Source organism: Battus philenor, unplaced genomic scaffold, assembly GCF_028537555.1.
Source record: "Battus philenor isolate CCGP_79_NKW_IND1 unplaced genomic scaffold, ilBatPhil1.0.hap1 SCAF_21, whole genome shotgun sequence".
In the NCBI taxonomy this organism is placed as follows: Eukaryota; Metazoa; Arthropoda; class Insecta; order Lepidoptera; family Papilionidae; genus Battus; species Battus philenor.
This window is the reverse complement of record NW_027181684.1, coordinates 8,383,425-8,399,727: the sequence shown is the minus strand read 5'-3', so window position 1 is coordinate 8,399,727 and position 16,303 is coordinate 8,383,425. Positions and strand designations below refer to the sequence as shown.

General features: G+C 31.7%; 1 protein-coding gene across 12 annotated transcripts in view; it reads right to left on the bottom strand.

The window, feature by feature from the left end:
- Window positions 1-1,041: 1,041 nt before the first annotated feature.
- The window catches only part of gish (casein kinase I gish), a 49,045-nt gene continuing 33,783 nt past the window's right edge, over window positions 1,042-16,303 (bottom strand). For 6 of the 12 annotated variants that reach the window (XM_068766608.1, XM_068766605.1, XM_068766609.1 and 3 more), the window contains exons 10-14: window positions 13,760-13,840; window positions 11,377-11,502; window positions 10,202-10,255; window positions 6,899-7,023; window positions 1,042-5,039 (exon numbers count right to left, since the gene is read on the bottom strand). In XM_068766608.1, coding sequence (XP_068622709.1) covers window positions 4,964-5,039; window positions 6,899-7,023; window positions 10,202-10,255; window positions 11,377-11,502; window positions 13,760-13,840 — 462 coding nt within the window. In that variant the 3' untranslated portion in view covers window positions 1,042-4,963. The remainder of the gene's footprint in view (window positions 5,040-6,898; window positions 7,024-10,201; window positions 10,256-11,376; window positions 11,503-13,759; window positions 13,841-16,303) is intronic. The other 6 variants (XM_068766612.1, XM_068766611.1, XM_068766613.1 and 3 more) reach the window with 6 other exon arrangements.

Sequence of the window (16,303 nt, the reverse complement as noted above, 5' to 3'; positions counted from 1 at the left end):
TTTGTCATTAGCCCACATTAAGGAAAACAATGTTTTTTTTTTCGAAGGTAAATCTTTCTTATTCACAACAAAGCTTAAGGCCACAGCGACCGTGAGTTCTGCTCGTAAATATTCAACCATCAGCAAATTTTGTAAATTTCTCTTCCTGCCACGGGGAACGACACTTGCACGCTTCGATGAAAATCGTATAATCAATAAAAATAAAACGAACATCTTATAATAAGCTTTATTTAATTATGAGTTAACAAATATTTTCGTATTTTTGAACAGTTGTGACCTTAACTGAATATAAGTCAAGTTGCATACGCAAATATTTATACATGTTACAGAGAAAAATAAACACTGAGACTGTTTCTTTAATAATAATGAAATATTTATTTATTTTTATACTTAACAATAAGAATTCAATTCAGTTTCAAAAGCATCAGGTTTTTATAATACATAAGTTAATAACTATAGCTCAGAAATCCTCGTGCATCCCGCAAGCCGACCGACCGATCCTCTTAGTGGGCGACTGAGGCGGCCCCTCGTACGGTGCGTCCGTACCAATAAATACGCGATTATATTCCATCCACGTACGTAAATACAAAGTGTGAAAAAGAAATAACTTGGTGCTAAATGTTATAAAGCTAACATACGCGCCCGACTCACGCGGAGCGCGGCCGCCTGTGCTCGACGAACTCGTGCGGCGCTTTCATCGACTCCTCACACGCGTAGAAACCGTTTTTGGTTAGAGATCACATTTAGCTTTTCATATTTCTGTACCGATCTAATTTCATAGTCTATCTAGCAAATATAAAACAACAATTAGGTACACACGTATCTGATGTAATGATTTTTTTAAGACTTACGTCTATATTATTCGATTATACTGCCCCTTCACAATAATTGAACGCACTATTTAACGAGTAATATTTTGTTTATAACAATTTAAGTATCGAAAAAAAAACTCGCGTTCATTTGCGACGAATAAAAAGATAAAAATCGAATTTTTATAATTTTTACTAGAATATGAAAAGACGAACTTTTTTTTATAAAAAAAAAAAAAAAAACAAAATTTAATTAAGTGAATATAACTTGTGATGTCTACAAACCGTCTATACTAGAATACTTTCAAAGTTGCCAACAAAATCTAATGCAATACACCGATTTGAATAAAAACATAAATTAAGGCGCTTAATCACGTTCAAATCAAAAGGGAAATCACTACAACGTTGGAAATGACTCCGTTGCGCCGTGTGAATTAATTCATTATTCTTTCTACGCACAATTGACGTCTATACACTGAACCGAAAACTAAGAAAGAGTGCAAATAAACTGCGCTTCCGCCAAAAGCAAAAATATACAAACGTGATTTTCCTAAGCTGTACAATTTATACACAGTCGAGGTGACGTCGCTCAATCTATTCAGTCTGTTTAAACCCTTAAATACAACAATCCGATTTTCTGTTTCAGTACGTAGTCAAACCCTTCCTTCACGCAGCTATGACTGCCAAAGTATTATTCGTATTTCAAATAATAACCCCTAATAAAATTCGAAAAGAAAGCCTTTTTCAAAGTCTAATTAAATAACACAAAATTGGAAGTTATTTTTTTAATCACGAACGTAATCATTAAGAAATTAGTAGTTGTTTTTTTTTTAATTTTTGCATTAAATGACGGTACTACAGTGTAGTGTATGCGACTACAGCTGCAAAAACCGAAATATAAATGTAAAATGTCAAATTGCAAACTAATCGGACAGTTTCAAAGTTAAAACTAGTTGTAAAGGAAGTACAACAGTACCAATTGACAAGTCGATCGGTAGCGGAACATCGCCAACGTCTTTCCGCACACTGTTTCTTTATAACGAACCTTCATCACCAAAGAGCAACTGAACTTCTGGCTACATCGAACGTTTACTGCGCAAATTATCGTATCATGTTATCTCGGCCACTTAAACCTAAAATTACATAAATATAAATAAAGATAGGTGTGTCTGGCAACACTATAGGAATGGAGCCTTTTTAATAATGCGGGTACATACCCTACGTTCACAACTGAGCTTGCTTGATGACGTAATCAAAATATAACTACTACAATAAGATTAGGCGCCGTGCCCAGCGCTGAGCTTTTCGTTCCCACGGCTGACGGTAGCTTTACCTTTTTTTTTATTTACATTTACGTTTATAAAACGTCTGTGATAAATTTAAATGTATTGTGATGATAGCTCAGCGCCTAGCCGACAGGTCGACACGCCACACAAATCTAGTATAGCCACAAGTCTACATGTTATGGTAAATCATTACTTACGTAACAAAAATATAATTACACTGAATTAGAGAACTCACCAGACTTACAAAAATAAATGTATTACCACTATTTAAATGGGAAAAAGCGATATACAACTACTCAGTAAGTATTTGTTTTTTTTTTTAACTAGTGTTTACGATGTGAATACGTCACTACTCCGATGACTTGTTCTAGCGCTACCGGCTGGAATGAACCGACGGTTCGACTTACGCCGTCGATGGAGTAGGCTTTCACCTAAAAAAAAATACCGTAAACGAATAGACGTCAAAACAACACTACGGACGGGAACACAAAAGAAAAGGTTATCGCCGCCCACTCCCCGCCAACATACAAGTGTCTGATAAATGGGATTAACATGACCGTATACGTGTAAAGCACAGATTAGTATAGAAGTGACTCGACTATTGCCCGCAACTATCACTCAAATAGTAGTGACAACATTGGTTCGGACTAGACTTACATCGGGGACCGTATCTCGTTCGGACACGACCACAAACAACTGATCATAATCCTACGACCATACTGATATAGTGTTTATTAGCTATGATATGACGCTAGCGCTTCCTGAATTTAAATTTCCTATTAATTACATTATTAAACGTATAAACACAATCACGATACACGATGTGAGCAGAATTACTCTTGGCGCCTCGATTGGGTCTCTGAAGACGAAATTTCCACGTACAAAATTACAACGATTTAAACGCTAACGAAATTATAGTAAGGAGAAAACATTGCTTCGACAAGTCGTAGGCGCGAGACACAAAATCACCGAGGCGGCTTCGACGAAACTATACACAATTTTTTTTCTACCCTCATATAATTTAGTCAGTGGAATAATCTTGTATTTATAACTCCAAAATTAGTTCCCGAATAACAATTCAAATCAGTGATTGTAAAGCGCCATCACCTTTCAATATTGTAGATCTTCCGTATACTTCCAGTCTACAGGCCCTGATTGATAGATGTGGTAGAAATATATATAATTATTAAGTATTTATATTTCAATTTTTTACTTAAGTATACAAATGGTTAAAACTGCCATTTATTTACAATCAGAACCTGTTAACATTTTATTTCTAAAAGGAAATGAAAATTTACGTTAAGAAAATATTAGAAGCTCACAATAATTTACTAGCGTTAGATAGAGCGATTTTAACGTATTAGTGTAACCCTTACAATTGTAAATAAATATCTATATTACTATACAATCCTGGCAAAAAATATTTATTTCCTTCATAATATTGACTATAGTGAAACATTTTGTTGGTAGTGAACTTTACAATAACAACAGCATTAATTATACGACACAAACAGGATTGTCGTTTGCTCGTGACGTCTCCATCCAGAGACACGAAGTATGAATTGAAATGAAACATAACTAAGAATTTTAATACATTATGTATTTAAAAACTTATGTCATCTCTACCTGCTATTCATTACAGTAAATGATTGAGTGATTGAAACGTCAAGACAGTGTCGTCCCTTAATCAATATGGTATAATCTTTTTATACTATTTCAGCAGTTTTGTTAATACGAAAGGGCATACGGTATGCTTATTGCTAACGTAGAAAGTAACCTTTTGAATCGAGCGCCATATTAGACGCGAATAATTAATACGCAGGTTAAGTATTGCTAAGATAACATCTCACGGTATATCTCTAAATCGATTCATATTTATTAAACTAGCAATACTTTACAACAGTCATAAGTCTTTATCCACACGTCAATGTCACGGTGACAGATGTCATAATTTTTTTAACAATCTATGCGCAAGGAAACTTCGTCTGGAGCATAATAGCCATTACATAGAACTGCCCTAAATACTGCCATCCAAAACAACTTTATAATTTTGGTAAGAAAACAATGGAAAACATTCAGTCATATATTTCGGTAATAAAAAATTACCAAAACATTATAAACGTCACTAAAACAACAACCAGCCGTCAGTCAACAGATTATGTCTAATACTTCACACACGATGTACAAGACACGTGTGACAATAAATAAATAAAAATGAGTATTAGTATAAACCTTAAGTCATTCCTCTGACGAGGCTGTGAAATTATAGAAATGCATCTGTTTCCCACATTCCAGTACTACACGCACTAAATAGTAAACATATATTTAGACAGCTGCCTCTTTATCGTTAGCCAATATATTATACGTCTGACCGAATCAACAAGGTTTTTTATAATAAAAATGACTTTATGGGCATTCATATATTTGGTCTCAAATCTCTTTCACTCAGCAAAAGATGAATTGTAATTTCGCGTAGTGGTCTCGAATGCCTATAGAACACACGGAAATCGTTCAAATAATCAATATGGTATCTTCACTGTGTTTCACATAGAGAATAGACCAATTATGGCGTGTTCGCCGGCATTCGGCCGAGATTGGAAATATTGCATCAAACACACAAGCACGACGGGAACACTCACGCACACATTCGATAAGTCCACAAATTCTCTACGCACACGTGATTTTAATTGTACACCCTTGACGTGCACAAGAAAAAACCGCGTAAGTCGCGACAATACAGACGTGTTTTGGATGGCAATATGCAGCGTGTAGTGTATATGAGGGATTGTATCTGGGGAGGGTGTGTGGGGGGGAGCGTGTGGGCGGTGCGTGATGTGGCTAGTGCGTGGGTCACGTGACGCACACGCGTCACTTGCCCGCGCGAGCGGCGCACTTCTTCTTTTTGCGCTTGAAGAAACAGCAGCACCTGGAATAAACAGATTGCCTACATGACGATTTACAGAGTCTGCTTGCGGCTACATTCGTTGATGTTTATGTTATTCTAATATCTGTAAGAAGTAAGTATCTTCCATTTAACATTGCAACACCAAGTTTTTTTTTAACGAAATTCCACCCACAGAGGATGTTGAGGAAGCAGCATTCATTAAGTTCGTGGAGCGGGCAACAGTAGGTAACCTAACCTAGTGTCTAATATCCAACAAACTACACTCGACTCGAGTCTTAGATCGCAGCCCGCAAAAAGACACCTATCTATGGCAAATGGTAACGCCAACTCATGTTATTTTGTCAAATAACTAACAAAGACAGAAACAACTTATTTTTTTCACTTTATTTTAATTTAGTGACAATTTGTGTTACTAAATGGAGATTGTCTTTACTATTCTAATACCAAATATGAATTATCTCAAGTAATTTAGAGAGGTCGAGGTCGTCGATGATGAAGATGAGGATGATAATGATGAATTAAAAAAATTGTAAAAAGGACCAAAAGTTGTTGAGTAAGAAATAGAAAATATAATAAGAAAAAATTTTATAACGAAAGTAATGAAGTATAAGTAAATTGTGTTTAAAGTGAATTCAAGTAATTAAAAATTGTTAATTATTTTAAGATTGACCAGTCAGAAGGGTCAGCCAAGTATTCTCTGTAATTTTATAATTTAGTTTTCAGAAGGCTAGAGTTTGTTAGTCTTTAAATATTTAAGTGACCACCTTGTATTGAGCTTTAAGTTATTAACCCAATAAACAAAGTGTACATAATCTTCCCCCAACTTCCCCCAATCGAGTAGTGACGAAGTAATTGATTACATCTCGTCATAAATATTTTTTAAAGAGACCTTAATAGCATAGCATAATTTTGTGAAAAGGTCATCAGAAAATTTAAAGAGACAAAAATTAACATTAAACTTGATATTTCACAAAATGAAATTATGTACTGGGAGGATATTGCAATCGTAAATAATAAGGCACTTTATAAAAATTATATAGCACATAAGAAAAGAAGTTTTTTTTTAAGATGTATGTATAAAATAAAATGTATAAAATGCGCAAACAGTGAATCATGACTACATTGGCCAGGCCACGCCCCGTAACTAACTAAATCATTCTAATTGCAAGTGCCAAAACAGTGACCGGATCATACTATTTATAAAGGAGGTTTCCTAGACTCTTTCTCATAGATCACTTTCAAAACATACACCACGTTTCCAAAACTCAAAACAAAAATTGAGAAAATTAGATAATCTTAAGTTGCAATCACTGAACTTAAAATATTTCGGCCTATATTGTTGGGTGAAGTCAAGCCAATAATTTGGTTCACTATTTTAGTTTAATATGTGTTATATTTATTATTAATTTAGTTTTACTATTAAATAAAATTTTGTGTGCCCTCCCGCTAACGAATTGTGAACCTCCATTTGTCACCCCAGCGTAAACTCCGTTGTGTTCACTGTAGGCACCTGGGGGTAACTTTGAGAAATATTGCTTTTTGTTTTGGCCAATTTGTTTAGTGAACTGATGGCAGTTGTGGCATAAGCAGTCCTATTGGAAATCTATGGGAAAGGCCCATGTCCAGCAGTGGACGTCCTGTGGATGAAATTATAAATAGTGATAGTGATGTTGGGTGGCCGACGAGCAATTACAACTCACTGCTTTGTAAACATGATAAGGCTATGGCCAAAAATAAATTTACATACTTCTTTCTGATATACAGTGTTGTTAATTTTTATAGATTTAATCTTAGATTTTGCAGATGAGTAATCCACGAGCCATAAATTGATAAAACTTCTTTTCTTACGTACTTAAAGAAAACTAAAAACTAAAAAAAATAAAAGGAAAGGTCCATACAGTTGAAACACTGACTTGGTGTCGTCGACCACGTCCACTTCATGGTGCGGCTGAGTGATGGGCGTGTTGCTGTGACCAGCCGTCGGGTCATCCGCACCCAGCTCTCCGTTGGTCGAGCTCACCACCTGTTCACAACGTATACTCCGATAACCAGGAGTGACGCAATTCAAATATCTTTACTCAAGTAGGCATTTGCATGCACTTGTGAATTGTCTATTATTTTAACATTGTAAGTAGTAAACTACCAGAATGCTGATCAACCGACCAGAAACTCAACAGTTGCCCTTTTTAATTAAAATTTATGTGTACATAATAATATCAACCATATTTATAACCAAGGTCCACACATTTCAATCAACTAAAAACTCTTAAACGCTATAATAAAATTCATTTCAATTCAATCAAAAAAAAAGGTCTAAAATATGTTGTGGAACTTTGTTATAACTTGCGTAGTACACTCAGACCCATGAAGGATTTGTTTTAGCATCCGACTAAATACATTTTCTTTATTATCCTTGTGTTTTCCTACGACCGTTAAATTAATATTTAAGCGAAATCTGTTCAGTGTACATTTAGCGACATAGCTGATCTTTATAACGTAGAGCCGTGTGACTAAATTCTAATTAAAATAATTATCCATACCAATTATTGAGAACATATTAAAATATAATAACAAAGTGACATTTTTATTTAATTTATCTTTTATTGTGTGTTCAAACTACTCAAAAACGATTTGTAGGCATGTATTATTTTAGGCTACATGTTATGGTTGTTTAGAGGTTGTTAAGAATGACAACCCATAAACAATCAAGTTTATGTCTACTGCAAAACTGAATTGTTGATATCTCTGAAACCTTTAATCTTTGGATAAGGTGTACCATAAAAAATTTGACGGCAAATGAACTCCACATTCTCCATTTTAAAGCCTATTTCCAATCAACCTATGAACTTTTCCTTTACGCCTTATAATTTTCATCATCGCTACATTGAACATTTTTTCACAATAGATTACAGAACGTTGTTTTGATAACGACTGCGATCGAATTGAAGTGAAAACGACATTACTTCTCTTTTATTTGACATTTTAAAAATTATAGATGCAAAGTCCTATCTACATTTAAGTAAGACCCATCTAGCAGTGCTCCGCAACCGGTGTTCCATGGCACACTGGTATGCCGTATTTATATTATTATATATTTTGTATTTGAGACAATGGCAAGTCCCGTTCACTCGTCCCTCAAATTTAGCTGTCGGTGTGTCGCGAAATTCTAGAAAAGATTTTAGTGTCACCGATTTAGACTATATATCTGTCGCTAAACAGTTGTGTGTAAGCCATTATCTATTCTGATTAGGTGATATAAACCCTTAGAGATATATCATTGATACAGAGTTATTGATTATAGGTGTAAAAGCTATAAAAGATTATTGTAAAGTATACCATATTTGTTAGCATAAGATTTATATAAAGTGATCACTAGTAGATATGTTAAATTATTTTTTTATAATTTGAACGCGACTGACCCGTAACTTTCTTCAGTACCAAGTCTGCAAGAACACACTTTTTTTTTAATTTTGAAAATGCTTTTTTTTATTATGTTATCATGACGTTATTTATTACTTCTGAAACCATTGCTATTTGGAAGAATTCAATCCTTTGAAACTTTTACATTTATAATCAATCGTCCTGTGTATTCCACCAAACAGAAATATGTTAGATTTGTCGTAGCTACTTGGCTATAGTCGTCTCATTTAAAAACTTCTGTGTACATTATATATATATATATATATATATATATATATATATATATATATATATATATATATATATATATATTATTGTACTGTATTGATTGCATAAGTGGTTGAACGTTGCGGGGGCAGTGGAAGCTCACACAGTACACACGTACCACCACAAGCGAACAATATTCACCCGTAAATAAAACTTTAACGTCAAGCTTGTGCATATATTTGTCAAACAAGCGAAGCCCATAACTGCTTTTATTTATAATATTACAAAAGCGCATGTAATCGACCAACGACTAAACCTATTTATACAACTGTGATATGACATTGAGTCCGCCATTATATATAATATAATAAAAGTTGAATAAATAAATATATTTAATATTATTATGGTCGAGTACAATTTTCATTTTTTTTTTAAAAAATCTCAAAATTTAATATTTCTTGCGTTTGATTGTGGAAATAACTATTTCTATGAATGTTAAAATTATTTATTCCTTCTGTGAGGGAATGTTAGTAAAACTTATGAGCATTTTGTTAATTCATTGATTACCTATTTTATGCAACAAAAAATATTTGTTTATTATTACGTGTATAATATAATAATATATACATACAATATTAGATTGACGCAATGGTAAATGACACAAGAATGACTAACAATGCTGCAATTTCAAAATACCATTCAATTTTGTACTCTGAAATGGAATTGATAAATTAATGATTTTTTTGTATAATAGTTAATAATTAGATGGGTCTAATTACTTAATTATAACGATGTAAAGATGCGTTTACATTGACAGTATAAATACGACCTAAACCCGAAACAATAAATATATAGTGGATTTGTCATCCCTGAAATAGAAAAAAGTTTTTTTAATACTTTTATTATTTAGATGAGCACCTCTAAAGGAATTCGAGCTATATAAAAATTAACCCTGTGTAAACGCATATTTACATTTATATTCAATGGTTGATAGTCAGTAGAATCGGCTCTTCAAATTCTTGCTTTTTGTAACCATTTGCTCCGGGACGTAGATGTATTACTTAGATGGTACCATTCACAAAAGATATACCACCAATAACATATTATACAAAAATCATATAAAGGTATCCTAATGGAGACCGAAGCAACAATTCTTAACTCATAGTCAATTACATCAAAATTGATGTTTTACATGGCATCATAAATTAATGTGAAAGTTTCATGTATGATAAACACGATCATGAAATTATATTGACTCACGAATGATGGTGATGACTTTCAGTGATGTTTAACAAGCGAAATATGATGGTTACCAGAATGCACGCAATATGCAGAAATTAAGAAAATGAAATGTCAAGTCATCGCGGAGCTGATGCTGCTTATAGGAATGGAACGTATTCGAGTTCCGTTCCATACAACGATGGTCGATTATATGAGCCAAATGTCCAATTGTTCCAAGGTAGAATAAATTAATTCGGGCAGCGTTACAAAGCTTTAACATATCACATAGTGCAATAACGAAGCTTCATGCAGACATTCACACCAAGGATTGTCGCAAAATGTTCACAACTGACCGTGGACACAGATCCGGGAAATTTCACATACCGAAAATGCTTATTCTTCAATAGCTAAAAAAATAAATACACCAAATATACATTTACGTGTAAAGAAAATCTCATTGCTTCGATTAAAAAAAAGAAAATAAAACACCAATAAAATAATTTAGAGAAACATGCATCAGTACAAAACTATACTTAGGTAAATTCTATCTATTCATCTATTTCATTTATTAGTGTTTAAATTGTATTAATACTGTAATTTAACCATAAAGTGGGTACTTCAAAGTAAAAGATACATAAATGTTGAATTTACATATCGTAATCAGAAAACATATTTGCTGTAAGGGTGGATAAACTTTAATCCTTTTTTTTAAAAAAATCAAAGACGGTTTGAATTGCCAACCATATTTCCAAGATAAAAAAATTATCATTTTGCCGCAAGTGTTTTGAACAAAAGATTATTAGAAGAATAAGGGAAGTCTCCTAAACAAAAACCTCTACAATAATGCATTTTGTTGGTCATTCTTGTATGTGTCAAGGGATTATAATTTTTTACGGTACTTTGAAATTTTACGACTATTTAGCTTTATTTAAAAATAATGTTATTCACAGGTTTGTTAATTAAACAATTTAAAATAAATCATTTAAATAATTTTAAAGTCGTAACTAAAATTCAATACACACTCAAATATAAACTTTCTTAAAAGAATGACACTACAACAGCGCGCCTCATAAAGAATTTTATAATAAATATCTCTCAAACTAATGCCCGCATTTACAGATGTACCTAGACTACTTTTCAGTCACTTTCTCGAATACGGGTACTTCTAGAAACATTGACTTCAACTTTTCAGAACATTTTATTTCTATCGTCAGCTATTAGCATTTGTTTTGGCTGTAAAAAGAACAGGTTTTCTATACAGCCACTAAAACTAACATTTAAGCGTTTTTAAAAGTTCTTCTACGTTGTGTGTGTGTGTGATTTTCGTCAATTTATAGACAAGTTTTTGACTGGAGTCTTACAACAAATACATTTTCTTACCTCAATAACTTCATTTGCTTATTATTTGTTTGGGGTTCGTGCATTACAATAGCCGGGATACACCGTAATCGACATATTTCAATTGAGCAATATCACAAACTCAAATTTTTGGGTACATAACAAGCCAACAAACTAGCGAATTCCTCACCTGTACGGAGCCGTGCCTGTCTGCGGGCGTGAGGTGTCCCGCAGTCAGGGGCGTTGCTTTTCCGCTGTGTGGCCAATTGCCACCCGTGTTGGCTGTTCCACCAGTCCCTGTATCTTTTACGGCTCCCTGGAAAATAGAACAAATATATCAATATTCCATATACAAAACAAATATCAACTCTAGCATTTCTAATAATACAAAAAAAAACACACGAGGTTGCTGAAACATTCATCATTGTTTTTGATTAAAACTTTATTATTTTATCACGTAAATATATATCTTTAAGGGTCCTATGACATAATTGTACACTAAAATTAGTAGCAATTTAACAGTAAGTAGACAAAATTGATTCATGATGGTTGAAACACTGACAATACTGACTAGTCTTTTTTGTCTTGAATAATATATTTTTTTAATTTTTTCTTTAATTGACCTTTTTATTTTTCGTCAATATTTTTCCATAAAAATCAAGAGTAGTTAATAATATTATTTGAAAATCAATAATTTTATGTTTAAAATGTCGGGAGATTATATCGACTCGAGTTAACGCGTTTTTAACAAAAAACATTTGCAATATATACTTCCAAATATAAAATGTAATTCTAAAGTAAATATAACACACATGTAACACTGTAACACAATAACATGAATCAACCACACACACAACATCAGATCAAAACTAACTACAACAGATGTATTAATTTTGAAGGTAAATGGCTAAGAGATATTTATATTCTAGCCTTCCTCAACAAAACACAAAACTTGAAGTAGTATACAGAGAAGTGAAATGATGATGTTAATCAGAGATCGGGTACTTACCTAAGAGTAATTTTTTTCATTAAGTAATTGTTATAATGCTTGCATTATTAATTAAAGTTAAATAAATGGAAATGTCCACTAAATTTCAATCAATGCATAAGCAGATGTACTATGCCTTCTCATTAATACAAAAAGTTACATTTGTGTCTCATTCGCATCAGTGAATTTTCGATATAAAAATACTTTCATTAATAAGTTGACACGTAAACTTTAGATAAATATGCATCCCGATATCTAATAATAATATTAAATTAAAGATGGTAATTTGAAATTCATTTAAAGTAATATTTAACATGATGGAAGAAACAGAAACAGGAACAGGAAAGATCTTTTTTTTTTCTTTTATGTTAAACTTTTATCGATTTAATGTTTATGCTTTTAAATAATATCATTTAAAAAATGATATATAAAGCTTAGTTAAAATCTTAAAACCTCGTTTTGGCTTCATATTGGTTCTCTTTATCACTCATTTTAATATGACAAAAATTATAGACGTCCTTGGTACAGAAACTATAAAATTTTTATTTTCATTTTTAATACTGTTTGCGTCTAGTATTTGTATATTTATTAAACAGAACTTTACTCACGAATTTTCAAAAACATTTGTATTCGTAAAAAATTTGTTTACTTTGCTGTTTTTATTTATATACATAAAGAAAACAAAGTATAATTGTTATTTTGAAATTGGATGATCAAAACGCGAGTACATAGGAAATACAAATGAAAAATATATTTTTAAACTCATTTACAGATGTGGATTAAACCATATTTACAAACAACGCAACATGACAAAATGAAAAGAAGACATGTCAGAAGAGCCATGGAAATGTTGAGCTGGCTTGTAAACTATAAAATGGATCAAACCTCTACACATATAAGAGCCGCTTCATCGTCCTCAACCAAACCAATCATATAATCACATAAATCATCCTGTACCGACAAAAAATACAATTTAAGACCGAATCCTCTTGGATTATTTAACATTTTTACCTTAAGTAAAACATATAACTTTATATAATAAATAAATAAAATTACAATAATGATTAGTGCAACGATTTCTTTCCAATCTGTAGTGCATATACCACTGGGGAAAGGAGGGGTATACTGAGTAACTGCAATGTAACAGTTGTGTGCACAATACATAGTTTTAAAATAAATTTAATAAATAGTAACATATTGGCAAATTTAACAAACAAACATTATTCTTTCTATCAAAATCTCCAAGGTAAACTATTTGCTACAGAGTTCTTCAGTATGACTATCTACTATGAGCAGAAGAGGGTTTTTAAAAAAAGTGGATTTCAGGAACGATATAAATAATATAAACGCCCCCTACATACATATATTTCAAAATTAAAATTGACAAAAATAGGGCAGAAACATAAATACAAAATTATATTAAAAGATACAATAATGGAAATCAATTGAAAAGCATTGATCAAGTCATAACTCAAACGTAAATTATTTAACTTAGAGAATAAATTATTTTGTTTTTAGTATTGGTTAATTTATTTCCGTACTAAATATAAATCTTAATTTCGTTCACGTAATCACCACAACTAACCTTGTGGAAGGGCTGATGTCGGTCTCTGTTGGGCGAGACAACAATCTCGTGTCCAGTCTGAATTGATCCCACGGGTGTAGACTGCAAATGTTTACGGATCACATCAGAATTTAAAAAATTACAATAGTTACAAGTAAACAATAACTGATTATAATACTAAATTTACACTGATAATACATTATCAATTACTTGTATTCAATATTAAAAACTAAATCACAAGCATATGGTAAATTTAGTAAAAATTGTGAACAAGTGAATAATTTAAAATTTAAATTAACGCATAACCTGTCAACAATGAACCTGTATTTGTGATTATGTAGTGGAGTGAAGTGATGCAAGTTAAAAATCTTCATGCAAATGATGTACAAAATGGAAAAAAATTCACCCATAATAACATCCATACATAATACAATTCTTGGACGAATGGTTCCCCTTGATTTATAATGCCAAACGAGTAACAAATGGCAATCAAAACCCAGATCAACTCTAGGTGTCCTGGCCGGGGGCCAACATGTAATGACTAGAGACAAAGCCTTGGATATAGCAACGAGATCTAAAGTAGGCGCCTTCCGCGCCAGTTCAAGCCGTTGATGATGTAAATAAAAAAAACTTGACTAATTTTTATATTTCTTTTTATCTTCCGTACCTGTATATGGAAGATTTATATAAATTTAGTTTTCAATAAAAAAATGTTACTAATTGGTGTTCTATTAAATATAATGGTTTTATATTAAAAAGATGTTAAAACTATTTGAAATGGTACACAAAATCATAAACCAGAGTAATTTTTGCAACAACTCTTATGAAGTTAACAAAATAATTATTCGGGAGAAAGAACAATCTCGTCAAATAAGTATTTTATCATTCATTGATTTTCTTGATTGTGTTATTTACCGCATTGTAGATGTTTAATAACTAAAATTAAAAAATTAACACCAGAAATAATTTATTGACCATATCAATGTAAAATCCAAGGTTTGTGTCATTGACGGTATGTACCGTGTAACACTCACATGTGTGAGTGTTAACATGCTATTTTATGTAACCAACATGTGCTTAGGATAAATGTAACCACCAGGATGGTAAGTATAATAATAACCCCAATAAGAATACAGCAAACGATACCTTGAGTAGCGAACAAATGAAAAATTATGTCATCACTAACCTTGTCAGACTTATTCCTAACAATATTAGACGGCGGTGCGTTGCGTAAGATTCTCATCACATGCATATTGGCGGGCTGACGTCGGTACAAAAGCAGTAAGCATGCAGCATGCAACACCCAACAATATTAACGACACACAGGTTAATATCTTAATTATAAACAAATACAAGAAATAAAAATGTCTACGAAAAGTTAAACAAAAAAACCTTTTATGTGTTCTACAACATATTTAAAACCTACCTTTTCTTAGTTTTAAATAGTTTTAAATATAAAATTAGAAGTGTGTTGTTAAATAAGCCCTATTGTAGCATTCAATAGGTTTTAGTAAGTCAAAATGTGTGGAACTTAGTTTTTTGACTCATTTGTACGATTATTATTATAATGTATACATCAAACATTATTAAATTGACGGCTCTCCGCAACAGATCAGTATTCTAAAGCGGTGGTAGCTTACTACTTATAATGTTAAATTATTGGCGACACAAAAGTGCGTGTAAATAAAGATAGCTTGAATTTTGAAAAATAATCTGTCTATTCTTTACAAATATAAAATGTAAATCCATTTTAACTAAGAGCATCAACTCTAACATATTAAACTAAAAGAACAGATACGAAAACTCAAGTCAATAAAGTGTTTATTGATATAGAATATAATTAAAATATATTTTCTACTTGTAACAACATTTTCATTAAGAAATAGAACTGGTCAATAAAATCTTATAAAATTTAAATCCTTAAAAATGTTATGGCTTTTATTACATTTTATTCCAAATTAATAAATAATTTCACAAAATAGTGATAAAAGTTCCGAAAGTAAATTCTCATTTCATTATTCATAGAAAATTTAACAAAAACTAAATCAAATCTTTACTCTTTTTTAAAGAAACAAAACTTATAAGCAGTATACACATTGAAGTGCAATACAGGCAAAAAAAATTGATAGTTTAATAGGTATATTTATCAAAAGCGTCTTAAGATTTGTGCGCAGAAATTAAAAGAAATAAGCAAGAAATTTATTGCGTAGAACAAGTAAAATTGTACTTAGCCAAAATATAACTTTTTTTGCTAGTGATTTGAGAGTGCACTACAAAGATCAATGAGTATTTACATGTAAATTATTATCTCTAGAAAGCTTTTTGCATAAATGATAAGTGGAGAACTGATATGACAACCTTGAAACATTAGTTATTTTGTTAAATTACAATTAATTTATATTTTACCCCAACAAATATTAAATTAAACTATTTTAATTCTTCTCAAAATTGCAAAACTATGTAGCAAATATTTAGATGATCACATATCTATCAATTTCTGAATAATAAAACAGATCTAAATAATTAATTACAGTTAAATACGAATTTAATAACATTAGTAAAAAA